Source organism: Schistocerca piceifrons, chromosome 2 (assembly GCF_021461385.2).
Source record: "Schistocerca piceifrons isolate TAMUIC-IGC-003096 chromosome 2, iqSchPice1.1, whole genome shotgun sequence".
NCBI classification, from domain to species: Eukaryota; Metazoa; Arthropoda; class Insecta; order Orthoptera; family Acrididae; genus Schistocerca; species Schistocerca piceifrons.
This window is the reverse complement of record NC_060139.1, coordinates 1,009,532,505-1,009,552,709: the sequence shown is the minus strand read 5'-3', so window position 1 is coordinate 1,009,552,709 and position 20,205 is coordinate 1,009,532,505. Positions and strand designations below refer to the sequence as shown.

The following is a 20,205-nucleotide window of genomic DNA, read 5'->3' as shown; positions in this document are numbered from 1 at the left end:
CTATGGTGTCTACTTGGCAGGTGAACGCCTTCGAGATCGGGCCCCATGGGCAGAGCGCGCGCAGCCTGTTCCCGGCGGCGTTCCTCATGTGCCACGACTGTGTGCCCAACACCAGCCACACGGACGACCAGCAATGCGTCCTCACCGTCAGGGCGTCCACGCGCATCCCGCAGGGACGGCCCATCACGCTCAGCTACGCCTACACCATGCAGGTCAGTACAAACCACAGCTGCCAACCGTGAAGCACCGAATTCTGACGCACATGCCTCGACACTGGGATATACTGGAGTACGGCTGTCTCATCTCTGGTATCTTTTTTTTTTACTGTGTATGTCTAAACAGGCGAGAGCTGCCAACCATGTAGCACCAATTTCAGTTGCGTATGCCTCGACGTTTGTTTACAATCGGGATCCCTCATCGCTGGTACTTTTCCGATACCATACAGCTCAGAAATAACCAGAGCTGCCAACCATGAAGTACCAAATTATTGCGCACATGCCTCGATCTTCGTGCTGGAATCTCATCGCTGGTACCTTTCTGGTGCCACGCAGGTTAGGATGAACCAGAGCTATCAACGTTGAAGCGTCGTATTCTGACAGGTATACCTCGACATTCGGTTGTATTCGAGTACAGGAGTATCATCCCTGGTATCTTTCGTGTATTACACAGGTCAGCCTGAGCCAGAGCTGCCAGCCATGAAACACCGAATTCTAGCGCAGATGCCTTATCTTTCGGGTATATTTGAGCACCAGTAAGGAACAACAGTACCTGCCATGCATATCAAAACGAACCATATCTACCACCTATTAAGCTCCGAATACACATACCTCGAAGTTCGCGTATTTTTGAGTATGTGATCTAACCTCTGGAGCCTGTTAACTGATAAATGCAATTAAACCTGATAGTTAAAAAAAAAAGTATAACTTGATTTGTTCCTTTTACGTAGTTTTCGTCTTCGTTTTCCCTGATTTCCTTAAATCGCTGCCGGCCGGAGTGGCCGAGCGGTTAAAGGCGCTACAGTCTGGAACCGCACGACCGCTACGGTCGTAGGTTCGAATCCTGCCTTGGGCATGGATGTGTGTGATGCCCTTAGGTTAGTTAGGTTTAAGTAGTTCTAAGTTCTAGGGGACTTATGACCACAGCAGTTGAGTCCCATAGTGCTCAGAGCCATTTGAACCTTAAATCGCTTAAGGTGAATTCAAGATTGGTTTCTTTCAAGGACAACGGCCAGTTTTCTTCCGCATTTCGAGCTTGTGTTCATCGCTAATGACCTAGCTGACGATAGGACGTGTAATCCTTACCTTCTTATATGGATATAATAGGTTAAACGTAAAATATTGTGGATTTTCTGACATGATTAGCTGAAGTTATCTGAAGCCATGTGTTGTTCATTTTGTTCAGGTGGTATTGTAGTGGTATGCCCTTCCCTTCCTCCAACATTTGACTTGAGCTATCCAGCCAGTGGAAAGGGCCTTTACGAGGGAGTATTAAAGCCAAAATTTGACCGAGTTGTGGACTACCTGCGACCAAATAAGACAGAGGGGATAAACAACATTCATTCGGAATATCTAAACTGATTGGGGAAAGAGATAATCAAACGATTATTCAGATTAGTGCGTAGTATCTATAAGACTGGAGACATACCGTCTAACTTTCTGAAGGATGTCATTCACACCATCCTGCAAACAGAAAAGGCACACGAATACGAGACCTATAGCTCAATCTGCTTCACAACTCATGCATCAAAGGTCAGAGCTGCTGACAACCATAATATGTAGAATAATAGAAAAGGGAACCGAGCAACTGTCTGGTGACGGTCAGTTTGGCTTTATCAAAAGTAAAGGCACCAGAGTCAGTGCCGACGTTGCGAAGGACGTAAGAACAAGCATGACAATATCATAGGATTTGTTGAGTCGGAAAAAGCGTTTGACAAATTGTCGAAATGCTACAAATTCTCATAAAATATATTTAACCTGTAGGAAAAGATGAGTATGTGTAATATGTAGAAGAAGCAAGAAGTAGCAATAAAAATAGACAACCAAGAGTGAAACACTTAGATTGAATAGTGGGTAAGATAGATGCTGTTCAATCTAAACATGGCAGAAAAAGTTAGGGAAATAAAAGAAAGGTCCAGGAGTCGTTATTAAAATTGAGGGTGAAAGGACATCATTGATTAGATTCGCGGATGAGATACCTGTCCTCGGTGAAAGTTAGAAAGACGAACAGGGCCTTCTGAGTATAGAATATGGACTGAGAGTCAACCAAATAAAGGCGAAAGTAATGAGGAGCAGCAAAAGTGAAGAATTTAGGATCGCATAGTAGACGATGTGAAGGAATTCTGCTAACTTGGTAGCAAAATAACGCATGATGTAAGAAGTACAGATGATATAAGAAGCAGTCTACCATATGCAAAGAGGGAATTCTTTGTTAGAAGAAGGTTATTATTATAAACATAGGGCTTAATTTGATTAAATTTCTGAAAATGTACGTCTAGAGCATAATATTGTATAGACGTGAATCGTAGACTGTGGGAAAACGACAAAACAAGAGATTAAAAGAGTTAGAGATGTGGTGTTGGGCATGATGAAACTTGTGTGGACTGATAAAGGAATGAGGGGACTCTCCGCAGATTCGGCAATGAAAATGATTATGAGAAATAAAATATGATCGCATCATATTGACAGCCGGAAGTCCCCACCTCAGGAAGTTCGGCTGCCGAGTTGCAAGTCTTTTCAGTTGACGCCACGTTGGGCGACTTGCGTCTCGATGATGATGAAATGATGATGAGGTCAACACAACAACCAGTCCCTGGGGGAGCAAATCTCCGACCCGGCCGGGAATCGAGCCCGGCCACGCTGCATGGAAATCAGACGCACTGACCACTCAGCTAAGGGGGCGGACAATGGAGAAGTGAATAGAAGGAGGAAGGAACGATAGTATACGAGTTAAGGCGCTGAGGGGTTTACTGCCATAGTACTGAAGAGAACCGTAGAGGACAAAAACTGTTGGGGAAAGCAGAGATTTGAATATATCCAACAAATAGCTGAGGACGTTGGCTGTAAGAGCGACATCGTACCAGTGGGATAGCGCAAGTGTTAGGAGCGATTTACTGTGAGTTATGCCAGACCACTGTCTAGTTGTGTTCAGTCTGTAGGTAGACGATATCGAAATAAATATTGGATCACAATGACTCTGCCGCCATCACAATTTTGGTCATGCGCTTTAAATATATGATCTTACAGGGTATGTTTGAGTTTTACAGACGCAGCCTTTGATTACATGGAGTAGCAATACTGAAAAATAGATTTTGAGATTTCATGTTCATCAGGATGAGGCTACTGAAAGTTTATATTGTATGTTGCCACAGTGTACGGTATCTTCGTAAAAATATAATTGTGAACGAGGAATATTTTTATACTCAGTCTAATTTTCTCGCCTTTTCTTCCGGAAGGGTATTTTTTATTATGTGTACTTCATTTCACCGGTTGTGTCAGCTTCTCTGAATCATATCTGCAACAGATATTAGCCTAGGCACACTCACTCGCCAACCATGCGACGTTTAGAGTGACAATAATTAATGTATCTCTTTGTTAGTGTTATTTACGTTCACTATGGCGAATATTGTCATATCATTCTCAATGGGGAGCAGTCTTCAGACGTAAAAATAACTTCGGATGTGTCACAGGGGAGTGTTACAGGATCAGTACTTTCCACAGTATATATAAATGACCTATCAGATAACGTCGGAATTACCATAATACTCTTTGCGGATGATGTTGTATAGAGAGAAATTGCGACACTAGAATACTGTAGCGAAATGCTGGAAGACCTGAACAGGATCGGCGTTTGGCGTAGAGAATGTCAAATGACCCTCAACATAAATGTTGCGTATTGCGAATACATAGACAGAAGAATCCTTTATTGTATGAGTACACGACTGCAGGACAACCACTGGGAGCAGTTCCTTCCATAAAATGTCTAGGTCTATGCATACGAAGCGATCCGAAGTGGAATGACGATGTAAAATTAATTGCGTATAGGGAAGATGCCAGACTGAGATCCTAAGGAAGCATAGTCCATCAATAAAGGAAGTTGCTTACAAAACGTTCGACCAGTAACTGAATATAGCTTATCATTATGGGACTCGTACAAAACAGGACTGATAGAGGAAACGGAGAGATCGAAGCAAGAGCAATATGTTTAATTACAGCTTCATTTAGCGCGAAAGTGTCGCGGGGATACTCAACCAACTACAGTGGCATACGCTGCAAGAGAAGCGTTCTGCATCACGTTAAGGTCTGCTGTTAAATTTCAGATAGCGAACATTCCTAGAAGAGTCAACCAATATATTGCTTCCTGCTACGATTATCACGCGAAAAGACCGTGAAGATAAAGCTGGGGAGATTCTTGGCACACGGAGGCTTACTAGCAATCGTTCTTCACGCGAATCATACGCAACTGGAACAGGAAAAGGCGGAACTAAAACTCGTACAAAAAGTACCCTCCGCCACACACCGCAGGGTGGATTGCGGGGTATAGACGTAGATGTACTGCGTGGTTATAGTTAAATTTTCCATATTTAACACGTTATAACACGGAAACTAATTACCGTACGAGTACATATCATTACATACCGGTACAATTACTGCTACAAAAGGGGCTCAATATGGCTCCCATCAATGTCCAGAAGAGTCTGAAAGCGCAGGTTTGCATTCTGCGCAGCAGAACGAAACATGTCCGTAGGTATGCTGGCTACCTCTCTTGACATGCTGCCCTTCAGATCAGCACATGTGAGAATGCTCACCTGGTAAACCGTGTCCTTCAGATAGCCCCACAACCAGAAATCACAAGGAATGAGATCATGTGGTCGTGCCGACCAAGCATTTGGAAACGATCGGCTGATAATTCGATCGTTTCCAAATGTCTTTCGGAGAAGCAGGTGAACTTATGAACTGTACGAGCGATGTGTAGTGGGGCGCCATCTTGCATGAAAACTGTTGAGTTCAATGCGTCTCTCTCCTGTAGGATGGGTATGACATGCTGGCGAAGCATATCGCAGTAACGCAGACCAGTCACACTGCACGTCTTGGGTCCTAGAGCGCCAACCTGTTCAAAAAAGAATGGGCCAATAATGAACGTAGCTGTGAAGCCACACCATACGATGACACGTTCAGCATACAGAGGAACTTAATGCACAGTGATTGGAGGTGAAGATCCCCACACTCAGCAAATCTGTGTGTTCGTCTTATCCGTCAGAGAAAAATTAGCTTTGTCTGTCCATGGGATGATCCAGGGCCAGCCCTCATCAACTTCAATCCTTGGAAGAAAGTGGAGAGCGAACACAACACGTCATTGTGCGTTCCGTGGTGCAAGCTACTGTACGATATGGATCTTGTACGGATACCATTTGAGAATGATTCGAAGCACCTTCCGTAAAGTGGACCATAGGATGTTCAACTGCCGTGACACAGCAAGCGCACTACCTGGCGATCGGGAATTGCGAGCAGCGTTGTCTGTCACAGCAACAGCGATTTCACGAAGAGGACGGACAAGTGTGTTACAGGCGGTCACTTTAATTGAGCGGCGCTCAATTCTCCAGTTATTTCTAACTTCTTCATCATGCTCCGCACAGCAAGTGGAGAAAGAGGACACTTCCGTAATTCTTTCAGCCGGCGATACTCTCGAAATGCAGCCACAGCATTATTGTAGTTTTGATAATAGAGCTTCACCTTTCGTCCAAGCTCATGTTGACACGTCAACAACTGCACTGCGATTGCTCAGGATGTGAGACTAGGAATCACGATAACTGATCATGACACCTAGTGGCCATAGTAGGAACTTGACGTTGGCGCTGTGACTCATGGAAATTATGCTCCCCATACTCTGGACATTAATGCTATCAAGTTTGGTACTCGTATAGTAATTGGTTTCCGTGTTATAGCATGTTAAAAAGAGAAAGTTTAATTGTAACCAACCGGTAGATGTTGATGTTGACGATGATACAAAATAGCGCAAAAGAAATTATTGCAAAAAGAAAAAGAAGAAATGGATCGATTCCGAGTAATCTGTTTACCAGTATCGCAGAAGTGTACGAGAACTTACCTTCACTGTAAGTAACTGTAAGTTGCTTCTTGAGTAAAATAGCGCTTTCTGTGTAACCCATTGAGGTAACACTTTGCCTCTGGTGAACGAGCTGTCAGCAGGCGTACATCTGCAGCCAGAGGCCGGGCACCAGGAAGTACAGCGCAGAACTCTGGGGATAGGAACAGAGCAGCAAATCGTGAGCTTTACTGCCCCGCGCAGAGCCGTAAATTGACGTAATAATAGCGCGCCAGCAGAGGCGCCGTGCGTTATTTCCGGCAGTCTGACTGCGGCCCATGCCGGCTGCGGAAGGAAGCCAGTAACTACGTCATACATAGGCAGGGCCGCCCTACACGGAGGCAAAGACGCAAGTCCAGATTAGAGCATTCTCCGTTGACTTAGTTGTTTGCATTTCAACCACAATTTACAAAAAAAGATGAAGCACATATAACTAGAGACCGAGCGAGGTGGCGCAGTTGTTAGTACGCTGGACTTGCATCCGGGAGTACGACGGTTCTAATTCGCGTCCAGCCGTCCAAATTTAGGTTTACCTTGATCTCCCTTAATCACTCCAGGCCAATGCTGATAGGTTCTCTTTGTAAGGGCACGGCCGATTTCCTTCTCCCGTTCTTGAAACATTCCTAGTTTGTGCTTCGTCTGTAATGACCTCGTTGTCGACGGGACGGTAAATACAAGTCTTCCTCCCATTTTGTAACCTCTCACTTTACACTCCATTGACTATCAACGCAGAGACCGATGAAAATCACATTTTAGTAAATCGTTATTTTGTCTTATTGTTGACACCTTCCTTAAGTACAACGTTCTGTCGTAATGAGTGAAACAGATTTTGATAAATTTTCTGCGGTACGTTTCTGCAACATTGGAAACTCAAACTGTTTAAAATTGTATCATGTTGTATGTATCATGTTATTAGACTAATGTTGAATCATGTTAATGTGCTACACTTCTCACGAGAAGAACACGGTAAGCTTCATAACCAGATTTCCTAGAAACCTCGCTCGATGGAAGAGGCCTCAAAATAAGCGAACATGTGTTAAGTTATCCATAGATATTCGATCGCTTCTGAGCGAACGATGGTCCAAGATTTCGAGTTACTTCATCTGCCTTTTAGCGAGCAAATAGTTCATCCAAAGCAGTGGCACGATGGCTAGCGTCGTTGCTTCACAATTTTGCGCCCCGTGTCGGAAACCTGATTATTATTTTTATTTTATTTTTTCATTTCTCTAATCTTGTCCGTAGAAGACTACTACGGAAATGTTTTCCAGTGCATATTGAAATAACGTTCTCCAAACGGCCGCTGTGGACGAGCGGTTCTAGGCGCTTCAGTCTGCAACCACGCGGCTGCTACGATCGCAGGTTCGAATCCTGCCTCGGGCATGGATGTGTGATGTCCTTAGGTTATTTAGGTTTAAGTAGATCTAAGTCTAGGGGACTGATGATCTCAGATGTTAAGTGCCACAGTGCTTAGAGCCATTTGAACCATTTGAATAATGTTCTCCTTATTCGTTAGTAATTGTACGCCTGGGAATTAATTTAAAAAATAAATGTATGGAAAAAGTAATTGAAATTATTTTCGGTGAAAGTCCTCTAGTGTATTTTATCTGCCAGTTCTTGGAAAAGTGATCCGCTACGCGAGGTTTGCCACGAAATTATTGCCACTCTTCAGTAACAGTAACGACGTTTCTTTCCCGAGTGATAATCACTAGTGCAAAGACATGGCGCTGTGGCAAGCCTGCATTCGCATGCTGGTCCTCGTTTTCGGAATTTCTGTGTTTTGAATGTTTCTACGATCGTTATCATCCAAGGGAATGCACCAAATCTTCCTTAAGAATAAAAATAAGAATAAAACATAAGAATTAACAATTGTTATATGCATGAAATATAAGAACAAAAGAATTTATAAAGATTGTAATCCCTGAAAACACCATACAAACATATATTATTTAATAAATGTATGACACTACTGTGAACACAATAGCAATTACACAGTTAGTGTAACACCTTGGTAACCTCTAACTTGAGAAGACGGACGTGGTTAGATAAATGAAAAAATAAAATAAAATAAAAACAATAATCAGGTTTCAAACACGGGACGTAAAACTTATAAGCCGAGACGCTAATAAGTATGCTACCAGACTGGCTCAGGTCATTGTGCGCCAAAAATTATCTAACTTAAGTCGATAACTTTGACGGTCGTTATCTCAGAAACGGCCGAGTATCTACGGATAAGCCGAGATAGGTGCTCGCTTATTTTGGCTATTCTTCCACTGAGCGAAGTTTTTGGGAAATCAGGTTATGGCACTTGCCGTGTTCTCCTGGTCAGTGTAATGAGCGTTGCATTGAGTACTGTGAGGCTGCGGGAATTTTGGGGCTTGGTTATGTATTGGTTTTCGTAGTCCCAGCTGCTTTATTATGTTAGAACCTTCATTTCATTTCCACGGCTTCTTACATTACGTTTTAAGCAAGGTGCCACTACAAGCTGAAAGGTATGTCTGGAATATGACAAAATTAAATGAAAAATTGCATAAGCACTAGGCTATATTATCTAGAAAAGAAAGAAGTAAATGTTACTGCTCTTCACGACAGAGCAGCGAATCAATGTTCCTAATAGCGCATATTGTCAAGTTGAGGAAGTTCAGTACATGTACTGACAACTTACTACGAGGTGACAAAAGTCATGGGATACGTCCTAATATCGTGTCGGGCCTCCTTTTGCCAGGTAGGGTGCAACAGCTCTTCGTGGCTTCGACTCAACAAGTCGTTGGCCCCTTGCAGAAATATTGACCCATGCTGCCTCTACAGCCATACATAAATGCGAAACTGTTGGCGGTGCAAGATTTTCTGCACGATCTGACCTCTTGATTATGTCCCATAAATTTTCGATGGGATTCATGTCGGGCGATCTGTGTGGCGACACCATTCGCTCGAACTGTCCAGAATATTCGTGATTAGCACACTGGACTCGCATTCGGGAGGACGACGGTTCAATCTCGCGTCCGGCCATCCTAATTTAGTTTTTCCGTGATTTCGTTAAATTGCTGCAGGCAAATGCCGGGATGGTTCCTTTGAAAGGGCACGGCCGACTTCCTTTCCCATCCTTCCCTAACCCGATGAGACCGATGACCTCACTGTTTGGTCTCTTCCCCCAAACAACCCTACCCAACCCCAAACCAGAATATTCTTCAAAGCAACCGCAAAAAATTGTGTCCCGTTGTCATGGCGCATTATCATCCATAAAAATTACATCGTCGTTTGGGAACATGAAGTCCAAGTCCAAGTAGCCCAACATAACAATTTCCAGTCAATTATCGATGTAAACACAGCCCATACTGTTATGGAGCAACAGCCATCTCGCACGATGCCTTGTTGACAAACTGGATCCATGAGTTAGTGGGGTCCGAACTACACTTGAATCCAACCATCTTAAATCGGGACTTACCTGACCAGGCCACGTTTTCCAGTAGTCTAGTGTGCAACCGATATGGTCACGAGCCCAGGAGAGGCTCTGTTAGCAAAGACACTCACTTCGGTCCTCTGCTACCATAACCCATTAACGCCAAATTTCGCCGCGCTATCCTGAGGGATACGATGGTCATCCGCCGCACATTGGTTTCTGTGGTTAGTCCACGCAGTGTCGCTTATCTGTTAGCACTGACAACTTTTATCAAACGAGGCTGCTCTCGGTCGTTCAGTGAATGTCATCGGCCATCGCGTTGTCCGCCGTGAGAGATGATGCCTGAAATCTATTATTCTCGGCACCCTCTTGACACTGTGGATCTCGGAATTTTGAGTTCCCTACGACTTCCGACATGGAACGTCCCATGCTTCTAGCTCCAGCTACCAATCAGCTTTCAAAGTCTGTTACTTCCCGTCGGGCGGCCATAATCACGTCGGAGACGTTTTCGCATCAGTCACCTGAGTACAAATGACAGGTCCGCCAAAGCATTCCCTTTTTATATGTTGTGAACGCTATTCTACCGCCTTCTGTATATGTGCACACCGCTACCCCATGACTTTTGTCACCTCAGTATATGATAATATTTTCGTATCGTGAGGCACAGTAAACGTACGTTGACAATTAATTTCAATGCATTTTAAATACGAATATTTTAGGTGCTTGAAACTATATGTACAACTACTGGCAGAAATTGTATATGTATCTGCATATTTTAAAGCATTAACCAATGTATTACCCCAACCTTTAGGCAGCTAATATACGTAGCATGTAATCGTAATACCCCGTGCCATGTAAAGTTTGTTCTCATACAATCACTCTTTCCACTTTCTCTCTCTCTCTCTCTGTCTCTCTCTCTCTCTCTCTCTCTCTCTCTCACACACACACACTTTCTCTCCCTCTTCCTCTCCTTCTGCCTCCAGCCTGCCACATCTCTCTATTAATCCCAATCAAATATTGTCTTTTATATATAATTTTACTGCTGTAGCCAATATGATTATTGTACTCAAAGTCTGTAACATTTCACCTGATTGTCATTAACAAGTATGAAGTTTAAGCCATTTTAACATTTCACCTGACTGTATAAACGAGTATGAAGTTTAAGCTGTTTTAACTTGTCAAAATCTGATTTATATACCACCTGAAGTACACACACATGTATTCAACAAACACCTCCAAATCCTTTAAATTATTCTTCTGTAATAATGTTGTTACGATGTATATTGTTTGTACTTTGCGTTTATGTCTTCTCTTCTGCTATACGAACCTTGCACACAGCACATTCCAGGCACCATATTTGTTTATAAAGTGTGACAGTATACATGTGATGTGTTACGACAGCGAAAGGAACCTGTGACCACTGGAGGTACTCTATTTTACCTATTTTTATGTTTACCGTTAGATATCAGTTTAATTTTTGTCAGAAGAAACCCAAAACCATGTTCTGAAATAGTGTCTTGTTTCTCCACTAGACAGTGCCACAAGTTCCTCCAAAAAATCGTAACACAACGCACACACAAATGTAAATCCACCCGATGATGGAGGTTTAAACCTTTGAAACGCGTCGGGGAAATAAATAGAACGGTGACTGGTAACAGTAAACTTGTTGTTTCATTTAATTAATTAAATGCATTTGTTATTTAATACTTCCTATTTGGCACCACAGTCTCTTCCCACACTTTCTCTGTTCACTCAAAATCGTGCTCCTTTCCAGGATGTTGGAGGGTTGGTGGAGGGGGCGGGGGTTGTGACGCTCATTCTGTAATGGTTCCTTCCAGGAAAAAAAAAAAAAACATCAAAATGTAGTCATAGCTGCAATGTGCCGGCTTATAAGTGGAGCTTCCTCTGGCCGGACAGATCCCTGTCCCCTTCGCCCCCCCCCCCCACCCCTACAAACACACACACAGACACACACACACACACACACACACACACACACACACACACTCACTCACCCCGCCTCTCTCCCCTTGCCAAGTGCCACGGCCGTTTTTTTCGCTCAAAGAACAGCACAAGATTGCAGTTTCCTTGCAAACTGTTGCATCTCGTTACTTGTAAATATTTTTAAGAAGAATTTAGATATATTCACTGATTTTATATCGAACATTATTTGCGATGCATGTGATAAATAAAATCCAATGGTTGGGGTGCCACACTTGAACATTGAGGTAACCTTGTTGCTGCTTTTCGTGACAGCATAATTATTGTATTAAAACAATATTTTTCGTGAAACGAATACCGCGAAATAAAGTTACTACACATAACAGCCTGGGAAAACAAAACAGTAACAATAGAAGCTTGGAAAATACGAGAAAAAAGCGGCGTCCTGTATCCAATTAAAGGCCTTGCTTAGTTGACGTCAAAGTGAGGAGGCGCACACATTCAATTCTCAGATAGACGCAACAAACGTGGGACGAGCTCGTGGGTAGGCATCACGTATGACGGGTGTGCAATCCGATGCGTGTATATTCTGAGACGCATTCGTAGCTTCTACAAGCAACGGAGCCAAATGTAGCTCACTTGTACACAAAACTGTACCATTTCATCTGTCAGATCAGGATTCAGTATTGCTGTGGTATTGAGAGCAACTGCTTTTCTGGGGGGTCATTGTTCAGTAACAGATTTTGTTTCACTACCTCAGCGCTGTACGTAGGTGGTAATCAAACACAAGTCTTCTCGCAGGACATTTAATCCATCTGCCTGATGTAGCACACACACACACACACACACACACACACACACACACACACACACACACGTAACTGATTTTGACTGGGACCATGGCCAACTTGGTACCAGAAGAAAATTAAAGTAGTTCCAGTCACCTAGTTCCGACCAAACTTTTTGGGAGATTTTCCTGCATTTACAGACGAATACCAAAACTAGAATTTCCAATTCAGATTTTCTCCGTCCATTCCATTGGGATATTTCGGTGAACAACCCACTCTCCTCTCATGTGTAGCGAGTGAAAGACATAAAAAATAATTATAAAATCGGCAAATTTTTAATGTTTGAAGTTCAGTTTACTATTTCTAGGATATTTGAGACGGGTGAAGTACCCACAGACTTCAGGAGGAATGTAAATGGTCTAATTCCAAAGAAAGGAGGTGTTAAGAGTTGTGAATAGTTCCGAACTATCAGTTTAACAAGCTACGGTTGCAAAATGCTGACATGACTTATTTTACAGAAAAATTCAAAAGAAGCCGGCTTCAAAGAGATCAATTAGGGTTCCGCAGAAATGAAGGAACACTCGAGGCAATAGTGACCTTAAGACTCATCTTAGGAGATAAGTTAAAGAAAGGCAACGCAAAGCTGGTCGCAGGTGATGCCCCAAAAACGACCAACTTTGCGAAAGAAGCGGCGACACTTTCTGCGCAACCCACCCATCATATTGCACGACAATGCGCGGGCGCATACAGCGCAAGCTGTAGCTGCTCTGTTCGGTCGATGAGACTGGGAAGTACTGTACCATCCACCATTCTCCCCTGACGTAAGTCCTTGTGACTTTGATTTGATTCAGAAGATGAAGGAACCACTTCGTGGCCTCTCGCTTCAGAACTGTTCCAGAGATTCGACAGGCAGTAGACCGCTCCATTCGCACCATCAACAGAAAAGGCTCTGCTAACGGAATACTACGCCTTCCACATCGCTGGCAACGGGTTCTACACAAGCTGGTGACTACTTTGAAGGACAGTAACAGGTGCAAACATGTTACTCTTTTGTATCGATTGTGAATAAATAGTTGCCACCATTTAAGTTCCAACCCTCCTACTTCGTAAGCCTGTCTGTCTGCACCCCCTGTAATGTATCTATAGACGTCCCAGTACCTATTCGATAGTTTAAAGTCGCCTTCAACTAATACTGCATAATCTAGGCATTTCCGCGCTACTGATCATAGACTTTCTTTGAATGACTCTCAAATTGTCACAGAGAAATTCAATAATTAATTTGATTACACTTAGACCTGTTATATATGGCCAGATAACTTCACTGCCACACTCAAATTCCACCTCAGTAGAGACAATATTTTTGTCAACTACAGTGAACACTCACGCTCCTATGAAGTCTAATTTCAATACACGTTCCATGAATCGCTAACTATCTCAGAGCGTTTTACATCGGACTTCCAGTCAGCTCTAGTTTATGAAAATAATTTAAACACGAGAAGTTCCCTGGAAGGCATTAAATTCGGGAAATTAGTTACGAATACTTCGACAATTTACTGATAAAATTTTGACGGTCAAAGTATCATAACTCTAAACGTGGTCTGGTTTTGCTATCAGCTTGTCGTCTTCGGAGTGTTTATCAGAGTATCACAAACTACCGCCTAACCTATGAAACCCCTCTGTGCACTCGCCATGTACTCTGCTAGCCGCGTAGCTGTTTCCTTTGTGTAGTGCCACTCAGACCTATCAGGGGGAGTTCTACAGTTCACCACCAGATACCACAGGTCCAGGAATCTGCAGCCAAGACCGTCACAGATGTCTACGATTGAAACCCTCCATACGACTCCAAACCAAAGGATCCCGATCAACTCTGGAAAAAATTCTGACTATTGCGAGCTGTGCTTGCACCCAATATGCGAGGCCAGCAGCCTTCACCACTTCCAGAAGCCACCCATATGAACTGAGGGTGGCCTCAGAAACCACATGATTGGCGTCGTTGGAGACGATGTGAACCACAGCTTGCAGGCGACTGCACCCAGCAAGCTCGATAGACACAGGCAAGGCCTCCCCCACGTCTGTGAAGGGGTCTACAATCACATGTACCGAATGTACACTCGACTGCACAAAAAGCAGGCCACCCCCAAATTCCTGTGTGTAGGCAACACCTGACTATATGCAACCAGCATAGCACAACTGTGTCTCAGGTCCTCTAAACCCTCTGCAGAATAGTCGTTTGACTACACACACACACACACACACACACACACACACACACACACACGCACGCACTGGGTACCACATGAGACCAGTAGGGAACACTGTCCGCGCCCGTTTACTGAGTGGTCAGCGCTACAGAATGTCAATCCTAAGGGCCCGGGTTCGATTCCCGGATGGGTCGGAGATTTTCTCCGCTCAGGGACTGGTTGTTGTGTTGTCCTAATCATCATCATTTCATCCTCATCGACGCGCAAGTCGCCGAAGTGGCGTCAAATCGAAAGACTTGCACCCGGCGAACGGTTTACCAAACGGTAGGCCCTAGTCACACGACATTTACATTTTACTAAGAATACTGCTCTATATGGCAGCCAGTCCAGACGTAAAATAATAACATCATACAATAAATATTAGAATATATGTTATTAGAGATAAGATAGTCCCTAACGCTTGTAACTTAAACTTCATTGCAGTTAGTGCACTGCAGAAGCCTTATCACATCCATTAAATGACATGACGAGTTGCTGTTCGTGATCTGAATTTGTAGCCACTTTTAACCATACAAAGCTTGTGTGTCTCATTGAGACTCGACTAGGCACAATGAGACCTAAAATATCGAAGTTTTAACCATTGTCAGTTTACATGGCCGAATGTTCAAACCTGGAAATAAATGAAGATACGTTTAGCACTGTAGCGAGAACCCCCTGAAGCTTATATTGCCCCTGAGAAGTAACCACGAAAGGTATGTGATAAAGTGCAACGCATAAGTTTGAAACGCCATGAAGTAACGTTGTGGTAATGCACGGGGAGTAGAACCTAGTACCTATATGAATTCTTATCCAAGGATACCAGATGTCAGATATTAAATATGTTCAACCATAGCGTGATATTGGTACCTGAAACGAAGATACAAATAGTTTTTACCTGACCGGGGTTCGAACCAGGCACCTTTCGCTATTGTGTTATAGCTACGAATAGACATGAAATATTTATTGTTTCTTCACCAGTAGCGAGATTTGCACATGTTCCACTAGACGTAATGCAACGGTTGGTTCTGTGCTGCCTGAGACTCCAATCTTGTGCATAACGTCGTTGTTCACCCCACACGAAGAGGACCAAGTATCGAATTCCCTTCCACTCTTAATTAGGATTGCGGCGTTGGTAGAGACTTGGAGGAGTTGGGCACCGCGAGGAAAGAACGAAATGCTGGAACAGTGTCATCTCGAAGAAAAGAAAAATTGGAATCGGAACTCGAATTCCAGTCCATGCCAATATTTTCAAAATCTCAAGGTCACTTAAAATAGGAAATGAAGGTCCTGTGACCTTACATCCTATGAACTTACTTGACAATTGATTCGTGAACTAAAATTACATTACTACTATAAGAAAGCTTACTAGAGACAGAGTTTCTGAAAGCAACGACTTCCACCGCTCTACCATAACTAATCCAACCCTGATCCAGTCAGTAGTAAGTGGACTTGTTTAATTTGATTTAGAATCACGGCACAGTCCTGCGTTCTTTACATGGCGTTACTGGAGTTGTTGAGGGCATTTTTGTGGCTGTTAAAAGCCTCCAGAGAGAATCGAGCCCCACGAACCAACTACAGCTGACGCTCTTTGGAATTGCGTTCTTGAAGCCTAGGAGGAAGTGTCGTCTTCAAGCTGTTACATCCGACGGCTTATAGATTTTATGCCAAGACGCATGATAGAAGTATAAAACAAGGTGGGATTTTGTATAAAATATTGGGGTCCTTAAAAAGTTTTGTTATCTCATGTTTTTCCTCATTTTTTCTCATAGTGAGATCACTTGGCACAGATAAAATAAAATTTGAGTTATTTTCCTTGGGGTTTCATTTTTCCTCATAGTGAGATCACTTGGCTCAGATAAAATAAAATTTGAGTTATTTTTCCTTGGGGTTTCCTTTTTAATTGAAGTGAGTTTCTTTTGAATATACAGCTTGTTAAATATTATATTTTTAATTCATTTATACCCCGTCTAGATACAAAGTAATCAGTTTAGATGTACGTTTAAAGGTATTTTGTGCAATTTCATATACATCTCTCTCTTTCCCTCCATCCATTAATACTCCCTCCGCCCTCCAAAAATTACGCAAACGATTCCATCTTACATTTGTTCATTGTTAATTTCTCCTCCATTCTCTCTCTCTCTCTCTCTCTCTCTATCTCTCTCTCTCTCTCTCTCTCTCTCTCACACACACACACACACACACACACACACACACACACACACACACACACACACACACACACAATGTCATCTCAATTGCCCTTCTACTCCATTCTCACAAAACGTTACAAAAAAAAAAAAACCTATTGGTTTCCATTGATACTATATGTTCTCCTTAATTTCTGCTTTCTTTACTGTCCTCCGTCGTTCCTCTCAAAACCTATGAAACCGTATTCTTTTATATCCCCTTGCCTATAATCTATTCTTCGCTCTGAAAACATTTCTTTCTTTTCTCCCTCTCCTAAGATAAAACGAATTGTGAGATACGTATAAGTAAGGATTACTTTGCAAGTTTTTCACTCTTATTTTGCACTTCTGAACTATCCATTTCTACATCCCTCCTTCCTTCCTGTTACACCTCCCTTGACATATGCATCCACATCTACATGAACACTCGGCAATTTACAGTTTAGTACTTGGCAGGGGGTTCCTTGAACCTGTCATATTATTTCTCTACCGTTCCACTCTCAAAAAGTGCATGGAAATAATGAACAACTAAACATTACCGTGCAAGCACTGACGTCTCTTAACACAATGCTGATGTTTCCTATGTATGTTGGGGTAAATAAAATAACGTAGCATTCAGCGGAGGAGGTTGGCGATTGGAATTTAGTGAAAACACGTAGCCCCAATGTAAAACGCCTACGTTTCAATGATTTCGATCCTAACTCGTTTATCATATCCGTGACACAATCTCTCCTACTTCATAATAATACAAAACGAGCTAACCTTCTTTGAATTTTTCGATGTCTTACGTCAGCCCTATCTCATACGAATCCCATACCGCTTGGGAATACTCATGAAGAGGACGGACAAGTGTCTTGTAGGCGGTCACTTTAATTGATTTGTTGCATCTTCTACGTATTCTGCCAACAAAGCGCTGTCTTTGCGTATCCTTCCATATTTTCCATATGACGGTTCCAATTTAAGTTATTCATGACCGTAACTCCTGGATATTAAGTTGAATCGACAACCTTTAAATGTGACTGGTTTATCGTGTAAGTGAACTTTAACGTACTTCTTTTGTTATTCATGTGAAGAACCTCACACATTTCATTGTTTAGGGTCAACTGTCACGTTTTGCACTGTGAAGATAGATTTCCAAATCATTTTGCAATTCGCTTTGCTCTTCTGAGGAGTTTATTAGACGGCAGCTTTGCTTGGCACAGATCCATGAGAAATATTCTGATTATCTGCTAATCACTTTACTTGTGGAACCACACTCATTACTTCCGTTTCACTAGGTGATGTCCCGTGTTACTGCGAACTGCGACCTTTGAGACAGGAACTCACGAATCCAGTCGCACAACTGAGACAACAGCCCGTAGGAAAGCAATATAATTGGAAGCCGCTTATGAAGAATGAAATCGAAAGCGTTTATGGAACTCTATGAATACAGAATCAGTTTGAGAGTGTGCGCAGTACATATTGAGAATAAAGTGCCAGCTGTGTAACACTAGAGTGATGCTTTGCAATCCATGTTGGTTTGATGTCAATACGTAATATATTTCTGGGTATTTCATAAAGTTGGAACAAATTATTTGTTCGCACTTCCTGCTACATGTCGATGTCAATGAAAAGAATCTGTAATTCAGTGGGTTGCGTTTATTTTCTTTGTATGTATTGCGATGGTCTCTGCAAATTTCCGTTATTTCCCTCACCCGAAGTACTAGAATACTGCCCATGACGTCGCAGGAAAAGTAATTAAGCCTCTGCATCATTGATGCACAAGAAGCACTCCTAAATTGTTAGCCCACTGGCATTGCCTGTAGAAACATAATCATCCTGCTATAACTGTGATAGGCTCATGACAACATAGTGGAACATGTCTAGTGACACTTTGATAATTTTGTTAGTTCCTGGAACGACAGAGAATTACCTTACAAGATTTACTTGATATTTTCGTGGTATACCTATCAAAGATTCTGAATGAATTCCGCTTTGGTATGTCATCGACGTATCAAGTATATGTTTGCAGACAGGGGAGATTACTTTCACGAAGCAACTACAGCTAATCTCGTTGTCTACATTGCGAATTATCTGTATCAGCCACCACGAAGGCAATGAGGAGGCGATGAACGCTGCAGTTGGTCGCTTGCTCCATAAAACTGTTGACGCACTGTAAAGAGTAAGAGGCAGCAGCTCTCAGTTCCAAACTGGCGCAAGAGTAACATTTTACCTCCTCTGTGACAGAGCTACAAATAGCTATACGATATTCAGAACGACATCTTTAGAAATTTTGTCTTCATAAGACGTCTCGCTGCACAGATCTAGAGGTAAGAAACATAAAATACTGCGGAACTGCTACTGAAAATACACAAATGTGTTATTGAAATCGTATCACTGAATACTCCGTTAACTTTGTTTCATTCAGCAGCTACTCTGACAGCCACAATGCGTATTTAGATGTAGTCTGGTAAAGCAGCATGAGTATGACAAAAGACTCCACGTTTAATGAAGACAGCCACCCTGGCATGCTCTCTGGGGTATCCTAGGATGCCAAATTCTCATTAATATTTGTTTATATGTGCGAAAATCTCGTCTCTAAAGTGATGTAGATGGTTGCCTATCTGCCGCTCCAGGCCGCCTTGTTAAAACTAGAGTACTATATTAGCGTAGTGCATATTAATAACGTTTCCCGTTAGGTTATTGAACAAAATAGACACGGATATCAGAGATACTGCAACAATATATTCACCTCGTTATCGAAAACCTTCTAATGATGCGCAGGTAGCTTTTCGATCCCACGGATGTAGCGACTTGTTGATTCTGAGCTAAGCCACGTTTAAAGCGCAATCATCAAGACAAAAGAAACAAAAACTAACGTTCTTGGTGGTTGATCGATAAGGGGCGAGGAAGGTAAACATATCCGGGTAGATCAGAAGACATGCGACAGACGAGTCCGTCAACCAAGCTCCTTGGTGCTGTCTTCCAGATCGCATTTATTACTCTCCGTCGAAAGGGATCTAATTTGTTGGTAACAAATGTCATCTGCAAAGGACACATCTCTGTGAAGCTGTTCGTAACACAAAACACCTTCTTTGTGCCACCAGAAAAATAACAATACATTTTGTTGACATATCTAGGCCATCGTTCGCGATAATGTTTGTTATGGCTTACCCACTGTTTTCTCCTTATGAAATGACCATACGGTACTTTAATCGCTATCAGGCTGCAATGATTTAGGTTTATCGACACCTCTTTAAATCTATTATGGCAAACGCCAGGATCAGTCCATTGAAAGGGGACAGACGATTTCCCTCCCCATACTTCCCACAATCTCGTTTTCGACTAGACGTTGTACCGTAATACTCCTTCTTTTGTTTTAACCTCAATATGGTTACTGAAGGCAAGTGTCGCACGTAGGTTAACTGGTCGTCACACTTGCCAATTATCGGATACCATCGTTGGAACGTCTTTCGCCGACGCCTGTTTGTCTTCCTGAATGTGGTGATTAATTCATTTCAAAACGACACAACTTGACTTTCTCAGTAGCACTCCCTCTGTACAGGGCGCAGGTG

General features: G+C 42.7%; 1 protein-coding gene across 1 annotated transcript in view; it reads left to right on the top strand.

Moving 5' to 3' along the window:
• The window catches only part of LOC124777099 (SET domain-containing protein SmydA-8-like), a 302,158-nt gene that overhangs the window by 242,522 nt on the left and 39,431 nt on the right, over nucleotides 1-20,205 (top strand). The window contains exon 5 of the mRNA XM_047252380.1: nucleotides 21-212. Coding sequence (XP_047108336.1) covers nucleotides 21-212 — 192 coding nt within the window. The remainder of the gene's footprint in view (nucleotides 1-20; nucleotides 213-20,205) is intronic.